Source organism: Sceloporus undulatus, chromosome 6 (genome assembly GCF_019175285.1).
Source record: "Sceloporus undulatus isolate JIND9_A2432 ecotype Alabama chromosome 6, SceUnd_v1.1, whole genome shotgun sequence".
NCBI lineage: Eukaryota > Metazoa > Chordata > Lepidosauria > Squamata > Phrynosomatidae > Sceloporus > Sceloporus undulatus.
The window spans coordinates 54,135,332-54,158,583 of NC_056527.1; the positions used below are offsets into that span (position 1 = coordinate 54,135,332).

The 23,252-nt window shown below is 39.4% G+C and overlaps 1 protein-coding gene across 2 annotated transcripts in view; it reads left to right on the forward strand.

The window, feature by feature from the left end:
- NEK11 (NIMA related kinase 11) overlaps positions 1 to 23,252 on the forward strand; it is a 109,637-nt gene that overhangs the window by 51,864 nt on the left and 34,521 nt on the right. For both annotated transcript variants that reach the window (XM_042477344.1, XM_042477345.1), the window contains exons 11-13: positions 3,614 to 3,733; positions 5,983 to 6,076; positions 6,413 to 6,551. In XM_042477344.1, the coding sequence (XP_042333278.1) occupies positions 3,614 to 3,733; positions 5,983 to 6,076; positions 6,413 to 6,551 (353 nt within the window). The remainder of the gene's footprint in view (positions 1 to 3,613; positions 3,734 to 5,982; positions 6,077 to 6,412; positions 6,552 to 23,252) is intronic.

Genomic DNA, 23,252 nt, shown 5'->3' on the forward strand with positions numbered 1-23,252 from the left:
GTAGGCTTCCATTTGATGGGAACATGGCATCAAAATTAAATATAGGGGAAGAGGAATGAAATGTAAATTAGCTGTTCGTACTCATTTACCATGGGTGATGCAAATGCTTTTAGTCAGCACTATTACTGTTGAGAAGATACTGCATTTCCTAAGTAATCAGAAGGGTTGGTGTTATTTGGTAGGATTTGGTGAATCTGTTGTATTCTTAAGGCAGTCTGTTTTGTAGCACTAGAACTTTTAAAAAAGGCATGACTGTGCAGTGCGAAGGTTTTTAATTGAAATAATACCTGTCACCTCTAATCTTAACTGTCTCATTCAAGACAGCAGATTCTCCTACCTTTATTATACCTCATACCTTGAAAGCAATTAATAAAATAAAGCCATGTGTACTTCATAGTTAATAGTTTTCAGTTTAAATTGCAAGCTACTCTCTGTTTATGGTACACTGCATAATGAGGTCAGATGAGAATGTCATCAATATGCATTTTCATTTCTAAAGTTATTAATAAAGCACAAAGTGTATCCCTTTGTTCTTTTTGAAGGAAATAATTAATATCACTCATGTCAAATGAAGTGAGTTCAGAGGTCTAAGTGCATATAATTTAATTATAAATGAAGCGTGGTATTAAAAGGTAATGCAATTAGAGCTTTTTTCCATATTACATTTAAAAAAAATCTTCTTCACATTTGAATTTTCTCATTATTTTGCTCATGACACATTTCAAAATTTATAATTGTAAATAAAGATATATTTGTAGCTAAATAAAACTTGATATATGACACAGCTTGATTTTTAAAATTCCAGATCTCAATAGTTTTATTTTAAAATTTTGCTTTCCAGTACCTTAGAAATGTTGTCATTAAGTTTATGACAATGGGCTGGATCCCATTAGGTTCATTGTATTTGGTTCCCATTGGAATCAGTGACTCTAAAGTTATTACTAGCTTGTCCATGCTTAATCGGATTCATCCCAATCATTGTAAGTGAAATTTCTCCAGCACTTTCACAATTTTTCCCCCCCTCATGAAGTTTCTAAAATCTATGAATTGAAAAGAATCTAAAGAGATTATGGGCAGGTATGTGCAGGCTGAAATTCTAGGTAAACTCTTACATAGGAATAAAATGCTTTATGTGAAAGGGGCTTACTACTTAGTCATCTGGATATGATTGCTCTGTAAGTGGGCTTTTGCAAGCCCAGTGAAACTGATTTCTTCCTCTCCTACATTATATTGTTCTTGTGATTGTGTACCTTCAAGTCATTTCTGATTTATGGCGTGCCCAAGGTCATCTCATGGATTATAGCTGATCCTTATTTCATATCACAAACTTCCGTTGAAACTCTTCTCAGTTTCAAATATGCATTCAACCCTTTGTATCCACAAATTCCTTATCCACAGACTCAAACATCAACAGCTTGAAAATATTCCAAAAATATATAAATTCCAAAAAGCAGCCTCGGAGAGCCAGCATGGTGTAGTGGTTTGTGTGTTGGCCTACAACCCTGGAGGCCAAGGTTCAATTCCTGTTGGGCCACTGGGTGACCTTGGGCAAGACACATGCTCTCAGCCTCAGGGGAAGGCAGTGGCAAACCTGAACAAATCTTGCCAAGAAAACTCCATGCTAGTGTTGCCATAAGTTGGGAATAATTTGAAAGCACACAGCAACAACAGCAACAAGCAAACCTTGATTTTGCCATTTTAGATAAGGGACATAATTTTACTATCCATTGTATAATAGGACTTGAGACAGATTTTGGTATCCACAGAGGGTGCTGGAACCAAACCCCAGCAGATACCAAAGGCCTACTTTTAGAAAAAGAAAAGCTGAGAGCAACCTCCTAATCCAGTGCCTTCCATATGTTTGAGGCTACAATTTCTATCTCGACTGGAGCCAGTAGTGATCGTAGTATCAAACATCTGAAAGATATAACAATATCGAAGGCAGATCTAGAGCCTCCTTTGTCTAACAACCTATTACTCCACAATCTCCATGCCCCGGAACGCAGTGTCAACTAAGAAAGGCATCTCCCCTCTGAATGAATGTCTTGAGGCAGTAATGGGCTGGATGAGGAAAAACAGATTGAAGCTGAATCCAGATAAGATGGAGGTGCTTGTTGTTTTGTCCTGCACCAATGGTACTCCCAACTCATGTGTCAAATCCTGAAATTTATTTAATTGGCTGAGGCAGGCGTTCATCCAAATAATGTGTAATGAAAGGCAATCACACTTTGAGTGTCCATCAAGAAGTGTTATGAACATCTCAAATGCGTGGTTGGAGGTTTGTCAACCAGTCCTGGATGGGGTCACACTTCCCCTAAAGGACTGTGTTCGGATTCGTCCCTCCAGATGTCAGTTCAGATAGATGCGACGGCCAGGAATGCCTGTTATCAGCTTTGGTTGATACGCCAACTACGCTCTTTCCTAGAATTTGAGGGCCTAAAAACTATTGTGTATGCACTGATAACCTCACGACTTGACTTCTGCAATGCACTCTTCATAGGACTACCCTTGCACCTAGTTGGGAAACTTCAACTAATTCAAAATATGGCAGCCAGAGTGATCACTGGAAGATCTAGAAGTGACCATGGCCTGTTACAGACTGCCAAAATAAAGCTGCTTCGGGTCTCTTTGGAGGTATCCTGTTTAAATGATGCATGCATCCTAAGAATCCGGAAGCTGCACCAAAGCTGCACTCCAGTACTTAGGAATGGTGTGTGGCTTTGGCGCGACCTCCGGACTCTTAGGACCCATGCATGATTTAAATAGCATACCTCCAAAGAGACCCAAAGCAGCTTTATTTTGGCAGTCTGTAACAGGCCCATATTACACTGATATTAAAATCCCTTCACTGGCTGCCTATTAATTTCTGGGCACAGTACAAGTTTTTGGTTATAATCTTTAAAGCCCTTCATGGTTTGGTTCCAGCCTACCTACGGGATCGCCTTCTCCCATACAATCCGCTCCACACATTGAAGTCCTCAAATAAAAATCTACTGCAATCAGTTAAGACTAGGGTGGCTGCAGTTACTCAGAGGACCTTCTCGCCTGCCTCTCCCAAGCTATGGAATGGCCTGTCGGAGGAGATTTGGTGTATCACTAGCCTGGATTGCTTCAAATAGGCAGTCAAGACATATCTCTTCCAGCAGGCCTTTCCAGAGTAAGGAAACAGAGTAACAATCTGTGACTGATTGTTGACGAACACCTAGTTGCCTCTGCTCTGGTTATTGTTAATAATTGTTAATTATTTAATTATTAATTGTTGTTTTAATAATTGATAATTTAATTGTATTTTATTATTACTGATGAGAGGGTTAGGGTTATAATGTTATTATATGACATTGCATTGATATTGTATTTAATTGGTTTATTTTGATGTAAGCTACTTCGATCATTTGGAGGAATAGGATATAAATAAATTTTATATTATTATTATTATTATTATTATTATTATTATTATTATTATTATTTTGCATCTTAGCCTATGAAGCTGAACTTTTGCAAGCAATGCAAATTAAGAAAATTTGCTTGAGATTTCCATAGCACCACTACCATCAGCTTACTTCCAAGACACACTTTTTTGCCCCCTGGCAGTAACATTTTTCTTCATGTTCAGGCAGAAAAAGGTACATCTACAAACACTAAGAGCTCTTTCAGAAGTCCAGAAAATGACACCACGTGAACGAATGAGACTGCGGAAGTTAAATATCGCTGATGAGACAGCACAAAAGCTGAAGTAAGAAGCAAAATATTTTTTTAATGTCCAAAAGGCAGTTCTCTACTGTCTCCATTCAAATGAGAAACCCTTGATATTTTAAATAAGAGTGGTTTGCTACATTTCATTCATCATAACATCCTCACCTACATGACTAGCAGAACACAGAATTGGATACATCCAGGCCAGTGGTCACTAAACAAGGTGGTGTTCCACAGTATAAACAGGACTCTGGGTCCTTTACAGGTAGATCTTTTTGCCTTGACTCAGAATTGCAAATTAAAAATATATTTTTCAATCATTGGAAAGATAGGTGCAGAAAACTTTGATGCCCTATCAGTGAAATGGCCTCGAGGATGTCTATATGCCTTTCCGCCCATAACTATACTTCAAAAGGTATTAATGAAAAAACAACAAGAAAAAGCTCGTGTGATTTTAATTGCACCATTTTGCAAAGGAGACCATGGTTTCCATTACTGGTTCAGATGTCAATAACACCACCAATAGAACTGCTCGGCAGGCCAGACGTATTACATCGGGGCTAATTCAACATCCAAACCCACAGTGGTTGCAGCTGCATGTATGGAATTTGAAAGGTTGAAATTGGAAAGATGTGATTACAGTGGTGCCTCGGGTTACGAAATTAATTCGTTCCGCGGCCGCTTTCGTAACCCGAAAAGCCTTCGTAAGCCGAATTGCCATAGGCGCTAATGGGGGAAAGCCGCGATTCCGTGCGAAAAAGCCGAAAAAAGCACCAAAAGTTTTTTCGTAACCCGAAAAAACATTCGTAACCCGGAACAATGATTCCCTATGGGATTTTTTCGTATCCCGAAAATTTCGTAACCTGGGTATTTCGTATCCCGAGGTACCACTGTACTGGAATGAGCTTATAAACACCATTATGATATCAAGGAGGAAAACAACTCAAGAAATTTATAACAGAATGTAGAGAACATTTAATGATTGGTACAACACTAACAACATAAAGGCTGAGACTGCAGACGTATATCATGTATTGCAGTTTTTACAGGATGGATTAGGAAAAGGTTTAAGGCCCCAAAAAACTGAAACATCAAGTTTCAGCATACCTCTTGAACCACTACAAACTGCGAGTTTGAACTATTTGTCTTACAAAGTTGCTTTTCTTGTGACAATTACATCTGCAAGGCGAGTTTCGGAATTAGCAGCCATATCAGTACAGTACAATCAAATTTGTGCAAATTTGAGGAAGGTAGATTAGCTAATTCTAGATCCCACGTTTCTACCTAAATGTATATCGAACAAAAGGTATATGGATACAGTATACTTACCAAATCCACAATATCTTGAAGAAAAGAGATGGCATACCCTAGATGTTAACAGAGCTGTTCAGAAATATATTAAATGAACAAGTAGATTCAGGAAGTCTGAAGCATTGTTTCTTTCTTTTCATCCAAGGAATATGGGACAGAAGGCATCTAAAAATATAATATCAGATCAGTTCAGTTCAGAGCACGCATATTTGAGTGCTTTGATTTAGACAGAGTGCCAAGACCAAAAAAATGTTTACGCACATTCAGCAAGCTCTAACAACTATAGCACATGCAGTTTCTACATCATTGAAAGATGTTTGTGACGCGTCAGGGTGGAAAGAACCAACCACTTTCATAAAGCACTATAAATTAGACAAGTACAGGTCAGCAGCAGCAGCTTTTGGTTAAGAACACATAATTATCTCCCAGCCCAGACTGAGGTCTAGGGTAAGTCCCAAGCATGGTGGATCACTGCAACCGCCATCCTGAGAATGAGGAGTTATATTTACCAAGAAGGTTCATTCTGAGATGGCAGGAGCAGTGAGCCACACCCTCCCATGGTTAAAATTAATAACAAAAGAAATGTGGGAGGAGATAAATAAATGAAGATAATTATAGGTAATAAATAGTAAATACAGCCAGAGGAATCTAGATAACTAATCTGCCAGAGAAGGAGGGAGTCTCCACAGCTGTAACTGAGCAATAACTGAAAAGAACATGGACTCCTGCTAGCATGGGTTGGTGCATGGGGATAAACCCAAGCGTGGTGGATCACTGCTGCTGCCATCACAGAATGAACCTTCTCGATAAGTATAACTTCTCACTCTATACTCAAATAACAAACTAATAAATTATTTGAGTATGGATTGTTAACATTTATCTTTCATACTCCATTGCTTGGATGACAAATGCTATAAGTTGCTAAAAATTGTCATACTGTAATTGCCATTTGAACACTAATGTTATTTTTATTTTCAGAAAGTTAGCTGAAGAAAAATATCAAGAAAATCTTAAAAGAATGCAAGAGCTTAGATCTCGTAATTTTCACCAAGCAAAAATAGACGTGCTTCATGTAAGGAAAGATAATATCCTATATTTTTCTAAAAATCCTGTACAATTTTGAAGGATGAATACATTTTAATACAAAGTTTTAAAATATATTTACTGCCCTCAAATCATTTCTAAAAAACTATGTAAAGTTTATATTAAACTATGTACAGTATTTGTTTATTTATTGAATTTATACTATCCCTTTCTCCTGAGATGGGATTCACTAGCAACCTTAGTGAAATGTTAATTTGCACTTGGCTGTTCTTATCAGAAAAAAGAAAAGAAAAGAAAATTCCAGCAGTTGTTACATTGTGACTATATTAAGAACTAATTGTGTGCTTTTGTTGCACCATATAAGGAATCTGATGAACAGACTGAAGAACATCTGATGAAGTCTCAGCAAGACACAGTGCTAGATTATCTATCCATAGGATGCAGTGACCAAAGTGACAGTGATACAACAGAGACACTCTGTATGTCTGAGCAAAAAGAACATGGTAAGTGATACTATATTCTATGTTAGTTTCCTGTGTAGTTAAATCCTGAGGAGGCACAATAAAATACCATCTTTAAAAAAAGTCTTCTATGATTTAGGAAAACTGAAAACTGAAATTTAAGGTGAGCACTGTCTATTTTTACTTGCTATGTACAGCTATCCTTATTACCTTTGTAGCAATCAATGTATCTATTTACCATCTACATTGTTATGCTGAATCACATAATGAGCCTATGAGTAGTCAGTGATTCACAAATGGAATCTCAGATCTTCAGAGAGGGTCCATCCAGGACAGTTACTCAGTATGTCATGTATCTAAATTTTATAAGACAGAGGAATAACTCCTTAGGCTGAAGCCAGCCTGCTGAAAGCAAACTCTAAATCCTATGAGAAGCTTGGCATGGCCTAGTCCAGCACATACTTCTATTTATATATTGCAACAGTGAATTGGGGGGAAAGCTGCTACATCTGTGTTTTCCATCCCATGTTTTTGGACTGAGGGATTGAAAGTTCTTTGTCATCTGTCAAGTAATCTGTATCCATTTGAAGATCCCACTTATCATTATCTGGTGACCAATGGTAAAGTCCAAACAGGCAGAGTTTGGTCTCCACTCCACATAAGCATGTTTAAGCCTTAGAATCTCAAATAATTTAGGATGCGAGAATGAACATTTCTATTGTTCTTTTAGGCTATTTAATTATATACAATCATAGATACACATCTATCCACTTTCCTTAGGGAGGAATATAGACTTTTTAGTCAGTGACATATTACATTACATTGGATTGTGACTGTGGAGACCAGGATTTGATTCTCAGCTTGGCTATGAAACCTGTTGGGTGACCTTGGGCAAGTCACACACTCTCATCCCCAGAGGAAGGCAAGGCCAACCTCCTCTGAATAAACAGTGCCAAGAAAACCCCATGATAGGGTTGCCTTAGGATTGCCATAAGTCAGAAATGACTTGAAGGCACACAACAAAAACCAAAGCCCATTTATTATCTGTGGGGGGAACACACAGCCCCACAGTAATATCCCTTGGTCTCTGCTATACCTGGCAGCATCTGTTATATGTATCTGTGATATATCTACCCATAACCATATCAGACATCCATTATATTCATAAAGGGCATTTATCTATATAGATAAGGACAACTGACATGGTCTAGGTGTAATCATCTAAGAACATTATCACTGACATCCAAGCTGTTAAGAACTGCTATCTTATGTGGGAGACCGATGCTTGAGTCAGCCTGGATCCTTTCTCTTTTGAGCTGATTTTATATCCTTCTCAGCTTCCAATTGTCCAATCAAATCAGATCCCTGTTAGCCTCTAATTATGTAAACAATTTTAATTTGTTTATATAAATATTTATTACCCTCCAATCAGACCAAAGATGTTTGCAGATCTTGTGATGTAACATCCTGTAATGTAACACTTGGAGACCAGTGATTCTTGGCTGCCTTCCATCAGATTGCATCAGCCATCTGATCCTAGTAGTGCTTTCATACTAATGGAGTTGGGTTCATTTTAAATCTGTTATTTGTTTTTGATCCTTACTAACTTACCTCTGTTTATAGCAAGGTTGGCTTATTTTCTGGAATCAGCCAGTGCTTATGCTCTTAATATTACACACACATTTATGCATCATACTTTACTATCTTAATAGTTTACACTTTCCAAACACACTTACTTCATTGCAATTCAAGCTTCAATTCCTTAAATTTAGCAAAATATACCCCATTGAGTGCCCAAGCTGTAATAACCTTCGCTCCATTCCATTTACAGAAGCAAACTGGATTAGCAGTTGAATTTTACTTGGTAGTGAGACCATTCCCTCCACTATTTTTGGGGATATTGGGCTAGCATGGTGAATTCTGAACAGACTTAGGGGTGAAACAGACGAGTGGAAGGGGCAGCTTGAAGTTGCCCGTTCCAAAGACAGATTGGGGCTGTGGCGAACACACACTGCAGCCCCAATCTGCCTTGAAGCCAACCAAAAAAAGAGCGGTAAAAACCCACTCCTTTTTCGGCCAGGGAAAAAGCAGCTTTTTCTGCCCCGCTGTGGCCCCATGGCGGCTTCAAGTAGCTCCAGCGACATGCAGCATATAAATGCCGTGCCACTTGAGGTAGTTACCTCATTCTATCTGTTGGTAAGACTGGCCCTGCTACCACAACATCTTTCTTTCAGTTAATTTTAAAAACAGACCACCCAACTGTTAAAGTATACCTTTGTGTCTGTTTCCTTACTGAAGTAAGTGGCTACTACTTAGTTCATGTAAAGATAAAATGTGTCGTCAATTAATAGTTTGACTTACTGGGGAAATACGTGAGGAGCTTATCTGTGGAAGCAGTACCATTAGGGTTCTAAATGGGGATTAGACATTGCATTTCCACTTTCCAAATGCCATATTCCTGAGAGTTGTTTCAGTTTGTGCTGGTTCCTACCAGCCTGTTTCAGTTAGCAGCCTGGGAAGGTGTTGCATGGGACTCAGCTCTGATTTGCTGTCCAATAATGTGTTTTTCACTTTTCATAGTGGTACTTTGTATCATTGGTTGGCAGGTGTCCAAACTAGGAACCATTACGTCTGGTCCTGCCCGCTTTGCAACAAACGTAAGCAACATCTGCTTCAAAGAGGATATTCTCCTCATGTCATTAATTACAACATCAAGACAGCAGCCATCAATTTTACAGAATAATGTTTGCAGCAGAAAATGTGACTTGAGCAATAATCAACAGCACATTCCATTTGTGGGGTTTTCCATTCAGTATCTCTTTACTACTATAAGGCAACAAGAGAAAGCTATGCATTGTCAGCGATTCTGAGTATTTTGCTGAATCTATCAGAAAGCCCTTTGTTAACAACTTTTCAGCAAATGATAAATCCATGGATATTGCTGATTAAAAGCTGTCTTGGAATGAACAGTCAGCAGTCCTGGGTCATACCATTGTGATTCCAAGTATTTCACTGCCTTTCTGTATCTCAAGAAGGCAATCACTTTTAGTAATATGAAAGGTTGTAGGACCTACAGTATTAAACAAAACATCACCTGCTGGTATCGCAACATTATTTACGTGATTGAGTGGGGAGAGGAAGTTTGTCTAAAGTATGTAGGGAAGACAGTCACAGACCCATGTACATATTGCAGGAATTAGAAGTCTGCATTTCTTACCAGAAAGCTGGAGTAACCAGTAGCTAGACACTTTAATTTGGAACACCACAGTCTGGCTGATTTTTCTATGTTTAGAACTAAAGTGACATCTGTTTCACAGACTTTGGAGAAAACAGAAAATTGCTGGATTCACAGACTGAAAATTTTAACACCACAAATCTGAAGATAATACAAGCGTGTCCACGTTATGTGTTTTGAGCGCATGCACTAAAGCCGCGCAGGGCGGCGCATCCCATTCGGATGACTGGGGCACACGCCTATGACACACGTGCGCCTCTGTGTCACTGCACCACTGTGCGCACGAGCCCCATTCACTTGAATGGGCTCGAGCATAGGCGGAATTTGCCTTAAACAGGGGGGTTCAGCGAGCTTCCACTGTACATAACATCATCATCATCCAGTTTGGAACATGCCATCTTCTGCATTCTTAACTGCCACTTTGGATTCAGCTCACTTTTATTTTGAGCAATGGTAGAATGCAGATGCCAAAACATCTTGCTACAGCATTAAATAGTCCTTGTTAATCATGTTTATAAATGTGCTGTCAGTGATTGACTACATCTTTCTGAGATCCAAAGTAGATTTGTCAGAAGTGTTGTTTTTTAAAAAAACTTAAGAGTTTATATACTTATATGTATAAAAAGGGAACCCTGGTGGTGCAGTAGCTAAATGCCAGTACCGCAGCCACAATGTTGCAAATTCAATCCCAGAGGGCTCCAGTTAACTCAGTCTTCCATCTGTCACTCTAAACCTTAGACAGGCCCTTCAAAGTGAGGATTTGTGCCCAGCATGCCAGGGTCCCAATTCACATCCTGAGAGAGAGATTCTTTATGGTGCTTAATTAAACCTTGCAAGAATACACACAGCTTAGTAGCAAATTGCATGTCCTCCCATTACGGCTGAGAACAGCACTCTTATATAATTTTTAATTATATCTATGACATTAGAGCAAACTATGGTGCGGGACAGACCATCCAAAAAGGATGGTCTCCCGGTGCCTTGCTTTGCTCCATGGGGAAGCTGCAGCCACCAGACTGCGGGACTTCCCTGTGGAGCAAAAAGAACCTGCAAAAAGCAGGTTCTTGCAACGCCATTATGATGCTGCAGTGCGCCAATGGTGCACTCGCAGCATCATAATGACACCATGACGTGCAGGCACTAAGCGTCTGTCACATCAAAATGGCAGCGCCCATCTGTACAGGGTGCCGCTATTTTAACGCCCTCGTCAAAGGTGAGGGGCATCTGGAAGCGCCGTCCCTCTCACGTGATGAGGGCACACTATAGCACTCGTCTGTATAGCACCTATAATTGGAAGACACCATTTTGCGTACAACATAGTCTAAGCTCGTGGACACTCCATGGACACTAACTCATGATTGGCTGTTCAAGCTTTGCTTACTATGTCACATATATGTTTTTTTGTTTATGCATGGCAAACCTGAATTCATTTATTGTCTGTTCACCCCTCAGAAACATGTTATCTGTTGCAGCTGTACTCCCTTATGTTCCCAGAGAAAGGAACGTCAGTTACTACCTCAAAGAACCAGGCCTTAAGGCTTCTGCTTGCTTTTCTAAATCATACTGTAAGGTTTCAGGCCTACTTTCTGTCTTTTGGCTATCAATCCTTTTGTGGGTCAGTAAATGCAGTACCCAGCTTGTTGGGGGCAATTAACTTACAGATTGTAAACTGCTTAGAGAGTGCTGAGTTCACTATGAAGCAGTATAGAACTGTAAATGCTATTGCTATATTTATAAACTATATAAATATATATTTAAAATATTAATAACTGTTTACATTTGAAGATTTCCAAACTATTGTACAACGGTGAATAAAATCAAGAAACAGTATTGACATTTTTCATAAAATAGATGGTGAGTTAGGCTACCCTGGAAGGTTTGGAAAAATAGGCAAGCCTCCAAGATGCATCTTTAAAAAACCATTGTTGGAGCATGTCTAATATAAGAGGGAATAGCAGCTCACTTAGGGAATGCTACAATGCTAAATATCCTCTTCTGACAATGATAGAGTGGATCTTAGAAGCATGTGGCATCACTAAGAGAGCTTCTCAAAATATACCAAGAAATGAATGAGTAGTTGTTTAGAACTTTATATTTTGTCATAAAAATGGTACACATGTTCCCACTTTCCAGACATTTAGCAACATCTTGACAGGATGGCTTTTTCTTTGCTCATTTGTAAAGCCATTGAATTCATATATATCCCTCGTCAATAATAATATAGCTTACTAGGGAAAGCAGTAAGTTAAGAAAGTACTGCATATTTTCAAAGTTTACATGTTCCTATTTATCTTTCCACTGGCCTATTTATCTGTCCGTCTATCTAGCCAGCCTGATATGCATACAAGTACCCACATACAATAAAAACATTGCATGAAAAAGAGAGGGCTTTCAATCTGGTGGATTTACTGTTTTACAATAGGAGAATCTGTGTGACCTTTTAAGCCAAGTTCCATCAACTTGCTCTTTTACTGTATCAGTGAAGAAAATCTGTGTGGCTAGGAAGGAGAGATGCAATTTGAGAATGAGGATGTAAAATATAAAAATAGAATGGAACTTTAATGGGTAGAATCTCAGGGTAGGAGCATGTAAAAGTGAAATGAAAGCAGGAGACATAAACTAGGGTAGGTGGAATTGTTGCTTTTCCAAATCTGTCCTTATCAAATTATCATGTATAGGCATAAGATGATATGGGAATCATGTGGCTAGCAGAATCTGTCAGAAAGAAACTCCTGGCATTTCTCACAATTCAACACTGATACTGTACCTTTTTTTGGGTTGCTAGGATGTACAGCTATATCTAGAGCACCACATGATTTCCAATCCTGATCTAAGAGATCTTTCTTTATTATGATTACCTCCCTTTACCTGTGAAGTTTGCTGCATACTCTAGAGAGCTGTACACAAAGAACCTATGAAGCTCTACTCAGGTGTTCAGATGTAAAAGTGGCCAATGCTTTATAGATAGGGAATTAATAGAGAATTTAGCGGACTGTGTTTCTAACATTTATTCCATTGTATTCCTGCTTCAAGCCATTATTCAGTATCCTTGTTACTCTCCTGTTCCAACGTAACTGACTGAATCAGGTAGTTTCTTTCAAATACATGCCTTGCATGTTTATATTATTCATTTCCATGTAAAATTGATGTTCATTTTATCTCTGAAAAATCTATAGCTGTCAAAATTAAAGAGTTTTAAAATAAAGCTGTGTAACATTGTTCGAAACAAAACAAAACAAGTCCAGAGCTGAACTGTAAAATCTGAAGGAGGGGGAAGGTAGAATTTAGCAAATTAGCCCCCCTGAGAAACTCCTCCATTTGTGATGATTTTAAAGGGGACAAACCTTGCTAGACATAGTTATGGTGGGAAGAGGGTTTGTATTGGACCACTGTCAACTAAACTAATACCTGTCTTGCCAGGATAGCAGGGTATGAAATGGCAGTGGGTTATAGCAAAGATGCTTAATCCAAATAAGTTGATAGGCATGCAAGCCAGAAGCAGGCTTCCAAGTGTCCTGTCATCTAACTGGATCTAAAAACATGTTTAATTCAGCTATGCATTTAAATTGGCATCCTAATGTGGTTGCCTTCTATCTGTGCTACATTGTTCTCAGTGGGATATATAAATGCAGATATCATCCTCTCAGTAAGCATAAAGGATGTGAATTCTATTGAAATAATCTGTTGTGGATGGATACCATGTGCATTTGGAGGCCCATCAGGAGAAGAATCAATCTGCATCACAGTTGTTGATTCAGTACATGATAACTGCATGGAATTGTCTGTTATTCTATGTGTTGATTTCTCTAGTTGAATTAGGACACATAGAATGATAGAGTTGAAAGAGACCTCAAGGGCCATCCAGTCCAACCCCTGCCATGCAGGAATACACAATCAAAGCATCCCCAACAGATGGCCATCCAGACTGTTTAAAAGCCTCCAAAGAAGGAAACTCTACCACACTCCAAGGAGTGTGTTCCACTATCAAACAGCTCTTACTGTCAGGAAGTTCCTCCTAATGTTGAGATGGAAACTCTTTTCCTGTAGCTTGAATCCATTGCTCCTTGTCTCTGGAGCATCAGAAAACAAATTTGCCCCATCCTCAGTGTGACAAAACAGGGCTATTATATCACCTCTTAACCTTCTCTTCTCCAGGCTAAACATACCCAGCTCCCTAAGTTGGTCCTCATAGGGCATGGTTTCCAGACCCTTCACCATTTTGGTTGCCCTTCTCTGGACATGCTCCACCTTGTCATCCTACTGCATCCTCTGCTCCATGTTTCTCAGGTTGAACACCCTTTTCTTTTTGTGAGAAAACTGAGTCAAAATAAGTGTTGAGTTGCTCTGCCTTTTCTCTGTTCTCTGTTAGCATTTCACCATCTTCTCCATGCAGTGGCCCTACCATTGCCTTCTTTTTCCTTTTGCTTTGAACATACCCCCCCAAAGCCCTTTTTATTGTTCTTAACCCCTCTGGTAAGCCTGAGCTCATTCTGCACTTTACCTTTTCTGACTTTACCCCTACATGTACTAGCTATTTGTTTGAATTCTTGTTTGGTGATTTCCCCCCTTTTCCATTTCTTATATATGTCCCTTTTAAAACTTAGCTCAATTGAAAGCTCCTTAGTCACCTACCCTGGTTTCTTAAGACACCTCTCATTTTTCCTCCTCATTGGAACTGTTTGAAATCATCTCTTCAATATCTCTCTTTGGAGAATTTTTCATCCATCCTGAACTCCCTTCTCTTATTATTCATGACCATGGAATCACACTCTGTATTTCTCTAAATTTACTGAGATCAGCTTTCCTAAAATCTAGAATGCATGTCTTTCCACTGTATAATAAACTCCAGAAGAACGTGATCAACCTAAGGATCCTGTGACTTCCACTTCATTAATCAGGTCATCCCTGTTGGTTAGGATCATATCTAAAATAGTTGATCCCTTTGTTGCCTTTTCTACCTTTTGGACAATGAAATTGTCCAGCAACCAAGTGAGGAATTGCTTGACCTTAAACTCTGAGTTTGACTTCCAGCAAATATCAAGATAACCGAAGTCACCCATCAACTGCAGCTCTCCTTTCTGAGTGTGTGGTCATCTATTCTAGAAAAAGGCACCATCTAATTCCTCAATCTGACTTGGGGGTCTATAGTAAATTCCCACAATAGCAATCTTGTTGTTTCTTTCCCCTTTGATTTTTATCCTGATGCTCTCCACCTGGCTTCTGAGATTTAAGTCCTAGAATTCTTCACAAGTGTAAACATCCCTGGCATATAATGTTTCTCCTCCTCCTTTCCTGTTTGGCCTATTTCTCTTTAAAAGATTATAACCTCGCTATTACTGCATTCCAATCATGAGACTCATCCCACCAGGTTTCGGTGATGTCTATTATATTGTTTTTGGTTTGCTGTGCTAGGAGTTCAAGTTCATCTTGTTTATTTCCCGTGCTCTGTGCACTAGTGTAGAGCTATCCAAGACCATGGGACATCCCTCCTTGCTGCCTAAGTAAACCGCCCCCCCCATTGTTGGCTCTTTGCACTATTTGCCATGTTCTCTCTATAACCATTTGCCTATTATCTTTAGTCCTTGCTGACCTTGTGCCCTCCAGAATACTTTCTCCCTTTCTTGTATAACTCAGTTTAAAGCCCTCTTGATCAAATTTGTGAGACTGTTGGCAATAACACTTCTGCCAACTGGTGTGAGGTGCAGCACATTGCTTGCCAAACATTCCTCCCTCCTGAAACCGTAGGCCATGGTTCAAGAATCCAATTGTTCTCAGCGGCACCATCTTCTTATTTACAATTATGCTGGTAGGTTCATTGCCACATAGGAAGTGTTGGGTTACTTGCCTTGGTAAGGAGTCAACATATTCTTTCTATACCACCACTCCTACCCCTGACCCCAGCATTTAAAGTGAGAGCAACAAGAGAGCTTTGTTTACCTGTAATGATATCACCAGTAACAAAATCTTATTGGCCATTTAGTGCTGTAATGTAATCTTTAATTCCTATATTATTTTATCAATATGCATACTTGCCATATCTAAAATAATTATCTCTAAAGAATGGCTGTAAAGTTTCTGGTTTACGGGAATCATGTAGCCATCGGGAAGATTTTTTTAAAAAACCACCAAAGCAGACTGAGTCATAAAGATAATGATTTCTGTAAGTCAGCCCAGGAGCATGTTTTGGCTGAAGAAGAGCAGTATAAAAATGCTTTAAATAAATAAAATAAACAATTTCAATGACTTTCAGGTATCACATACAGTTAACTGAATTTGATACAAATGCATTGAATAATGCAGACAGTCATTCAGAATAATGAAAAACAACTTTGTTTTAAACAGCTTCAGCTAACATTGTGGTCAATGTACCCTACTGTTCACTTTCAAACAAACTTCAGTATTAGGCAGTTTTTGTAACAGAATAGAATTCTACCTTGTTCATTCACTGACAGATTTTATGTACAGTACTACAGTTAAGTTACTAAAATAGGGTGACAGTATCCTGATTTTCTCCTTTTTATCTGATCCATCCTGTGCTATACATTCTTAGTCATTGTGGAAGACTGAATTCAGAAGTGCTAATTGAAATTAAATTGATCAAAGTCATGATAGTTTGCTTGGCACATCTTATGATAGAGATATAAACATGGTGTCTATACCTTGTATTTCCAACAGTATTATATCCCATGGGTGTTCCTGGTTCAATGCTATCTAAAAACTCATATTGCTGTGTTAGACAGCTATTATATCACCAATGCTTGCTTGAGACATGAGTAGAAAACAATATGTTAGTAGATAGGAACGTGAGAATTGCCTGATATTCCAAAATCCACCTCATCTGGCATTTTGTTTCTTACAATATGCAGCTACATGCAGCAGATAAAATGCCCCCTGCTGTTTATTCAGACCAGCAGGAAATTAGAGGTACAATTTAACTTCTGTAGTTTATAGACAGTGATAGCTTTCTTCTTGTACAGTAAACTTCTTTCTTACCAATGAACTCTCCTTCCCAAAGGTAACAAAAGTTGTTCATGTTGTGAAAAATTCACGTGTGTGTGTGTGTGTGTGCGTGTGTGTGCGTGTGCAGGTGTAGGTGTAAACAGTTTTAATTTTATTTTATACCTTTGTCTTTCTGCCAAAAGAGGCATTCAGAACAACCAACAATAAAATAAAATATGCACACCAAAACCAAAACCTTACTTAAAACAGAATTTGGCGGGATACAAACTGCCGCTTTGTGGCGTTTCCCCGCCGGTGCCATTTGCTCCGCGCGGGAGCCGCAGCAGCCAAACCGCACGGCTCCCGCGCGGAGCAAAAAAGAGGCTCCATTTCGGAGCTTCTTTCTGCGGCGCCTCTATGACGTCGCGAGGCGCCGCTGGTGCATTTGCGACGTCATAGGCGCCGCAACATGTCTGGACGCTGTGCGTCCAGTACGTAAAGATGGCGGCGCCCATGTGGAAGGGGCGCCGCCATCTTGTACTTATTGTATACGTACTAGGGTTAGGGGGGTGCGGAAGCACCGCCCCTTCCTAACCCTAGTACGTATACAATACGTACTATATGGCGGTGTGTATCCCGCCATAGAAAACAAGTAAGAACTCAACAAAGAAAACCATAGCTGTCACCCAAATAAGTTTAAAAAAACAACAATTAAAACACAGCAGTCACTTAGCTAGCGCCCAACTTGTTAGACCTATTTAAAACCAGTTTATACCTGAGTAAATATCTTTGCCTGATGATGGACAACAGAGAGGAGTGAACCTAACCTTCCTTGAAAGGGAGCTGTAGAGTGTAGGAGTGGTGACCATGGACATAACACTTTGTACCAGGAAATGTGACAACCACAAATTTTCCTTCCAAGAATCTTGGCAGCCCATCATCCCTTAATTGTGTCTTTCTAATTTTCTATAGAATGGCAAATGACAAGGGCAAATAATTGAAGGGCAATAGATGACAGGAAGCACACACAACAAACCTACAAAGTGAAAAAGTTTTGTGCCCTACCTCCACCCCTTCCCCAGTGCTGAAGAAAACATTTGTTATACATATAAACTAATATATGTTATTACAAAAAGGGAATATTTAAAACATGGGAGTAAAATTATCTTTGGATGATTTCATTCCTGACACACCATCCATATGAGTTATGGAGATTTATTCTTTTCACATGAGACTGAAGAGAAGTGCTGAACAATCTGAGGCCCTTGAGACTGAAACCGAGGCAAAGCATGGCTGCAGAATCCAACTGTTCTGCTATCTCTTGCTAAGCAAGAGTGCTTTGTGACAGCCAGTTCACCTTGACGTGCTGTCATTTCTTTCTGTTCACTTCAGTAGCTTTGGGCATATATTTTACACCAAGGCAGCAACCTGGCTCAAACAAGAGTGCACAGCTCACTTCAAGAGAAGGTGAGAAATAAACTGTTGCTTTGCAGGAAGCATCTTGACAAATTCAGCCACAGATGTGTGGATAAAATTCAAGTCTGAGAAAATATATTTCTTAAATTAGTTGTACATAGTAAAAGGTGACTGATCTCATTATAGCAGTGATCACGATGTTTAAGGAGTAGTTCATTCTTGGAGGTGGATAAAAATTTAGATAAATGTGGCTCAAGATGAACTGATACTCCAGTTCCCATAATCCTTTTTCACTGACTACACTGGCCTGGGCTGGTGTAAGTGCCAAAGACTTGTAGAAGACCACATTTGCCCTCTTCTGACTAGAGGAAATTAGTTACTGAAAATATCCACACTTTCACTATTCACAGTGGAGTAGCTTTTAGTATAGGGAGTATGACCTAAGGCACATGTGGTGAAACCAAAGTTCCTCTGTCTATGACCTAAGATATGGTTCCAGCATACCATATATTTCCATGCTGAACACTATGGGAGTGATGGGAAGTCCCGCTCTTTATAATGGGAAAGGGTCCCATTTGTGAGTTTACAGAATATGATCATTTGTGGTATACAGTGAGCCCTTGGTGTCTGCTGGGGTTTAATTCCAGGACCTCCAGTGGATACCAAAATCCATGGGTATTCAAGTCCCATTAAATATAATGGCATAGTAAAATGATGACCCTACATAAAATGGCAAAATCAAGGTTTGCTTTTTGAAATTTATATATATATTCAATTTTTTTTTAATCCATGGATGCTTGAATCCATGGATAATGACTCCATGGATATGGAGGACTCACTGTGCTTTGCTAGAGCATTGTGGAAAGAAGAGCACAATTGTCTCAATCTCTTTTTAATTTGTGGGGAAATGTGGAAAAAATCTCCCAAACCTGAAGAATCTACATAAATCGAGATTTATCAGTGAGCACAGGATTGTTTCATGTACTTATTGGTATTTTAGGTCCAAAACACACAGCAGAAATAATCCGGTTTGAGACCCCATTAACTGCCCTGGATCGTTGCTGGGAATCCTTGGAACTGTAATTTATTGTAGTACCAGAGCTCTCTGACAGAGAAGGATAAATGTTTCACTAAACTACAGTTCCCAGAATTGCCTAGCACTGAGACAGGGCAGTTAAAGTGGTCTCAAACTGGATTGTTTCTGCAGTGTGTTTTGGACCTTAGTAACCATATTGTTCAAATTATGACTTTGAGGAGGGCCCTTGGCTGACTTACCTTTGTATACCAGCTGCAGTTAAAAAAAAAAAAAAAAGCACAGGAAGATCATGATTTAGCTAAAATGGGGAAGGTTTGGGGTGGACCTTTCAGTTTTTACACATACACACTTCAGCACTACACTTATACCCTTCCCTCTTTTCACAAGCTTTTAGGAATTCTACCAGATCATTAGCAACAGTGACTGGGAGCTCCAGTGTCAATGCTGTGGTGAATCTGCTCCAGATTTTAGTGCAAAGTTTAAAGAAGCAGAGTAATTAAACCTATTTTATTATAGGGTTTTGCATGATAGATAGCTCCTAAAGTTTGGACTAAAAGCCACAGTGGAGTCACCCTGACTCCTTAACATATGAATCAGAAGCCAATACTGATAATGAGTTTTCATTAAAGATTCTTTTCTGCTTTTTAAGGAGTTGAGTTTCTCACCATTGCTAGTCACAAAGCTGCAGTACCCTAAAGACTTTGTACCTTTCCTGTTCTCTTATTGCTGTATACCCCACTGGTTATAAGACTGAAAATTCATTCCCTTAATAAATACATTGCAATATGTTATACTTAACAAGCCACTGAATTTATTATAATACCAAAATAGCAAAGCACATTGTAATAACTGCATATATTATTTGTGTATTTCCAGTGCTAATTTTGACAGTTACTGATGTTTTGTTCTGAATTTGTGCTAGAAAAAATTCTGCTGGGTAATATACAGGAACAACATCAGGCAGAGATGAATGATCTTTTCATTTGCAATTAATTTGTAAGGTTGATATTATTTTACCTCCAATCATTTACCTCCATTAATTACATATACCTGTGTGTGTGTGTGTGTGTGTGTGTGTGTGTGCATGCCTGTACATACATAGGCTGCACATTTTGGGCAGGATGTAATGGCAGGTTAGATCTCATTGTTTCTGCCAGAATCAATTATCACCCTCCCTTTGGCAATCTACATGCATCCTACAAACCAGTTCCAAAGATCTAGAGAACTCTCTGAAGCAGGTTTTTGACACAACAAGAGACAGCAGAGAGAGAGTGGAAGAAAGTTCAGATTCCACCAGTGTTGGGTATAGTTGGATAATGAAATTCATTGAGTTTTAGCCATGTTACATTAATCCCAGTAAATGCTATAGTCAAGCTAAGCATGGCACAAAGCCTCCAGGATCAAAACCCATCTCTTTTACAAGGTAGGCACGGTACTTCAACGCAACTCTAGCAACCCATGTGAGATGCAAATTGTTTGATGTACCCTTAATGTAATTTGTTGTCTTGAACTGCAATATTCTCCAGAGAAATGCATGATAGGTAATGCAGTCATCCCATGAAGAGTGGCAAGGCTTTAGCTTTTGTCTTTTATAAAACAATGACAAGGATTTTGGGAGCATGCAACACTGCTCCTCTTACATTCTTTCTAAATAATTTTGCTAATTGATTGAACTTAACCTCTGACATTATTGATTAATAGAACCTATATCCAACTCTATTTAAATCTGAGCAGTCACACACCATGGACATCTTCTGAAATTATATGTGTCATGCTTTCAAAGATGCTTTCAGTGCTTTCAAACCATGCTTATGCATGCACCTCACACATTGCTCGGCATCTTCATATTATCATATGAATTGCTAGAGGTTTTTTTTAAAATGTGTGTTTATATTACATTTGTTATGGTTAGAAGAAATTCCAGTTAGGCCTCCATCTGTGTGACTGTTGACTGCTGTTGACTTATTATATTATGTTCTTGTACTCTCATTGTGCAACTTGACTGAAACTGTTGTTCACAACAGAACAATTAAATGAGGACGCCTTACAAAGAATTATGATCAGCTCCAGAGCACAGATAGCATAGAAGAGCATTTTTACTAACTGTTGTATGTTTATTTGAAACCTTCAATTCTCATTATATAAACCTATGTTTTAAGTTGTTTTTATGTAACTCTGTACTGTTTTAACTCAATGTGACTTACATTTTTGTAAGTGATATATTCTTTTATTGGTCTATGACTGTAAATAAATGCACTACTACTAAAATGGGGACTCCAAAATCTGCCATACACACAGGGGATTTTCTGGAGCACGGAATGCAACTGTTGGAGGTTAGGGAGTCATACTAGAAAAGAAGCCCAGTAACTAAACTCCTTGCCTATCTTCTGCAAACACAACCCACTACAATGGCACATAAGAAAAGGCATATTATTCCACTGTGAAACTACCTTGGCTTCCTCTCCTTTGAGACTTTACATTACTGAAACAAGTAACAAATGCACACAGTATAGATCAGTGGTTTTTAACCTGTGATCCACAGACCACCAGGGGTCCATGATATCCTCACAGAGCATTTGCACAGGCTCAAAGATTTGAAGGTTGCAGTGCTCAGCCCATGTCCTGCAATAGAGTAGCCATGTAACAGGAGACAATTCAAAGGCTGGTTGGCTGGGCTGTGAGTTGTCTTGTCATGTAGCTGCTACGCTACAGGGAAGAGGTGAGCTGAGCAACAGCAGAGTGACATCAGACTGACAGCCAGCCTTTGCCCTACCCTCTTTCTCTCTAATCTCCTTTCCAGCCTGGAGCAGAGGAAGGAAGAGCAAGCAAGCAAGCAAACAAGCAAAGGATCTGGAACCCCTCAGCACTGATGTCAGCACTGATTTATTCAACGTTAACCAGGAAGAGGGTGAAGAGGATGCAGGGTGGGCAGGCAGTGGCAGAGACCCGCATGGATTGTAAATGCATCTCTCTGCCACTCCCTGCCCACCCTGCAACCTTCCTCGCCCTCCTCCTCCTCCTCTCCATCTCCTTTCCCGCCAGTAGCAATGTGTCTCCCTTTGGCACCATGATACTTCTGCTTCGCTTTGAGGCTAGCTCCACTGGAGCTCAAACTCTCCGTCCTACTTCTTTTCTGTCTTCTAGTTCATTTCAAATTCCGTCAAAACATTCTGAAGAGTATGATGGAATCATAGAATCACAGAATGTTAGAGCTGGAAGGAGATGCAAAGGCAGTAGAATTATTGAGATCCATATGCACAAATCCCTTTTTGGACAGTGCTTCATGATCCCCGCTTCTAAGGCACAAAGCTATTGACTTCCATGTGCCCAATTCCCTTTTTGGATAGTACTTTGTGGATCCTGCTTCTAGGGAGCAGAGTTATTGACGTCCATGCGCACAAGACCCCTTTTTGGATTGTGCTTTGTGATCACTGCTTTTGGGGAGAGGGGCTATTGATTTCCATGTGCCCTAGTCCCTTTTTGGACAGTGCTTGATGATCTCTGCTTCTGGAGGGAAGGGGTATTGACTCTCTTGTGCATAAGTCTCTTTTTCGACAGTATTTGTTTTCTGTCATGTGTCCTGCAGAGAGGAGGCAATGAATCAGCCAGTGATGGGACTCAAGGCAAAAGCTGGCTGGCCAGCTGGCTGGGTCTGACATATATTGCCACACTACACTCTTATAGCACTGCTACTCCACTTTAACTGCTCTGGCTTCCTCCTGTTGCTTTTTGGGATTTGCAGTTTAAGGAGGGGCATTTAAAATGCAACAGGAGGCAGCCAGAGCAGTAAAAGTAGAACAGCAGCACTATGAGAGTGTAGTGCAGTAATGTGGTGAGTCTTGCCATTCAACCTGCTCCAGCCACAAACTGGAGACATCTTCTCTCCCCATCCAGCGCCTATAGGAGAAAGATAAACAGATGGTGTAATTGTTAACGAATGGTTCAGTGTTCAGATGTTGTTGTTGTTGTTGTTGTTGTTACTAGGGTTTTGAAATCTTGAGTTAAGTCTTGGAGATACTCAGCAATAAAAGATTTTTAAAGGTATAAAAAGGTTAAGAACCACTGATATAGATAATTGTGCATATTGTGCTATCATGGATTCTTTACTGGCAATTAA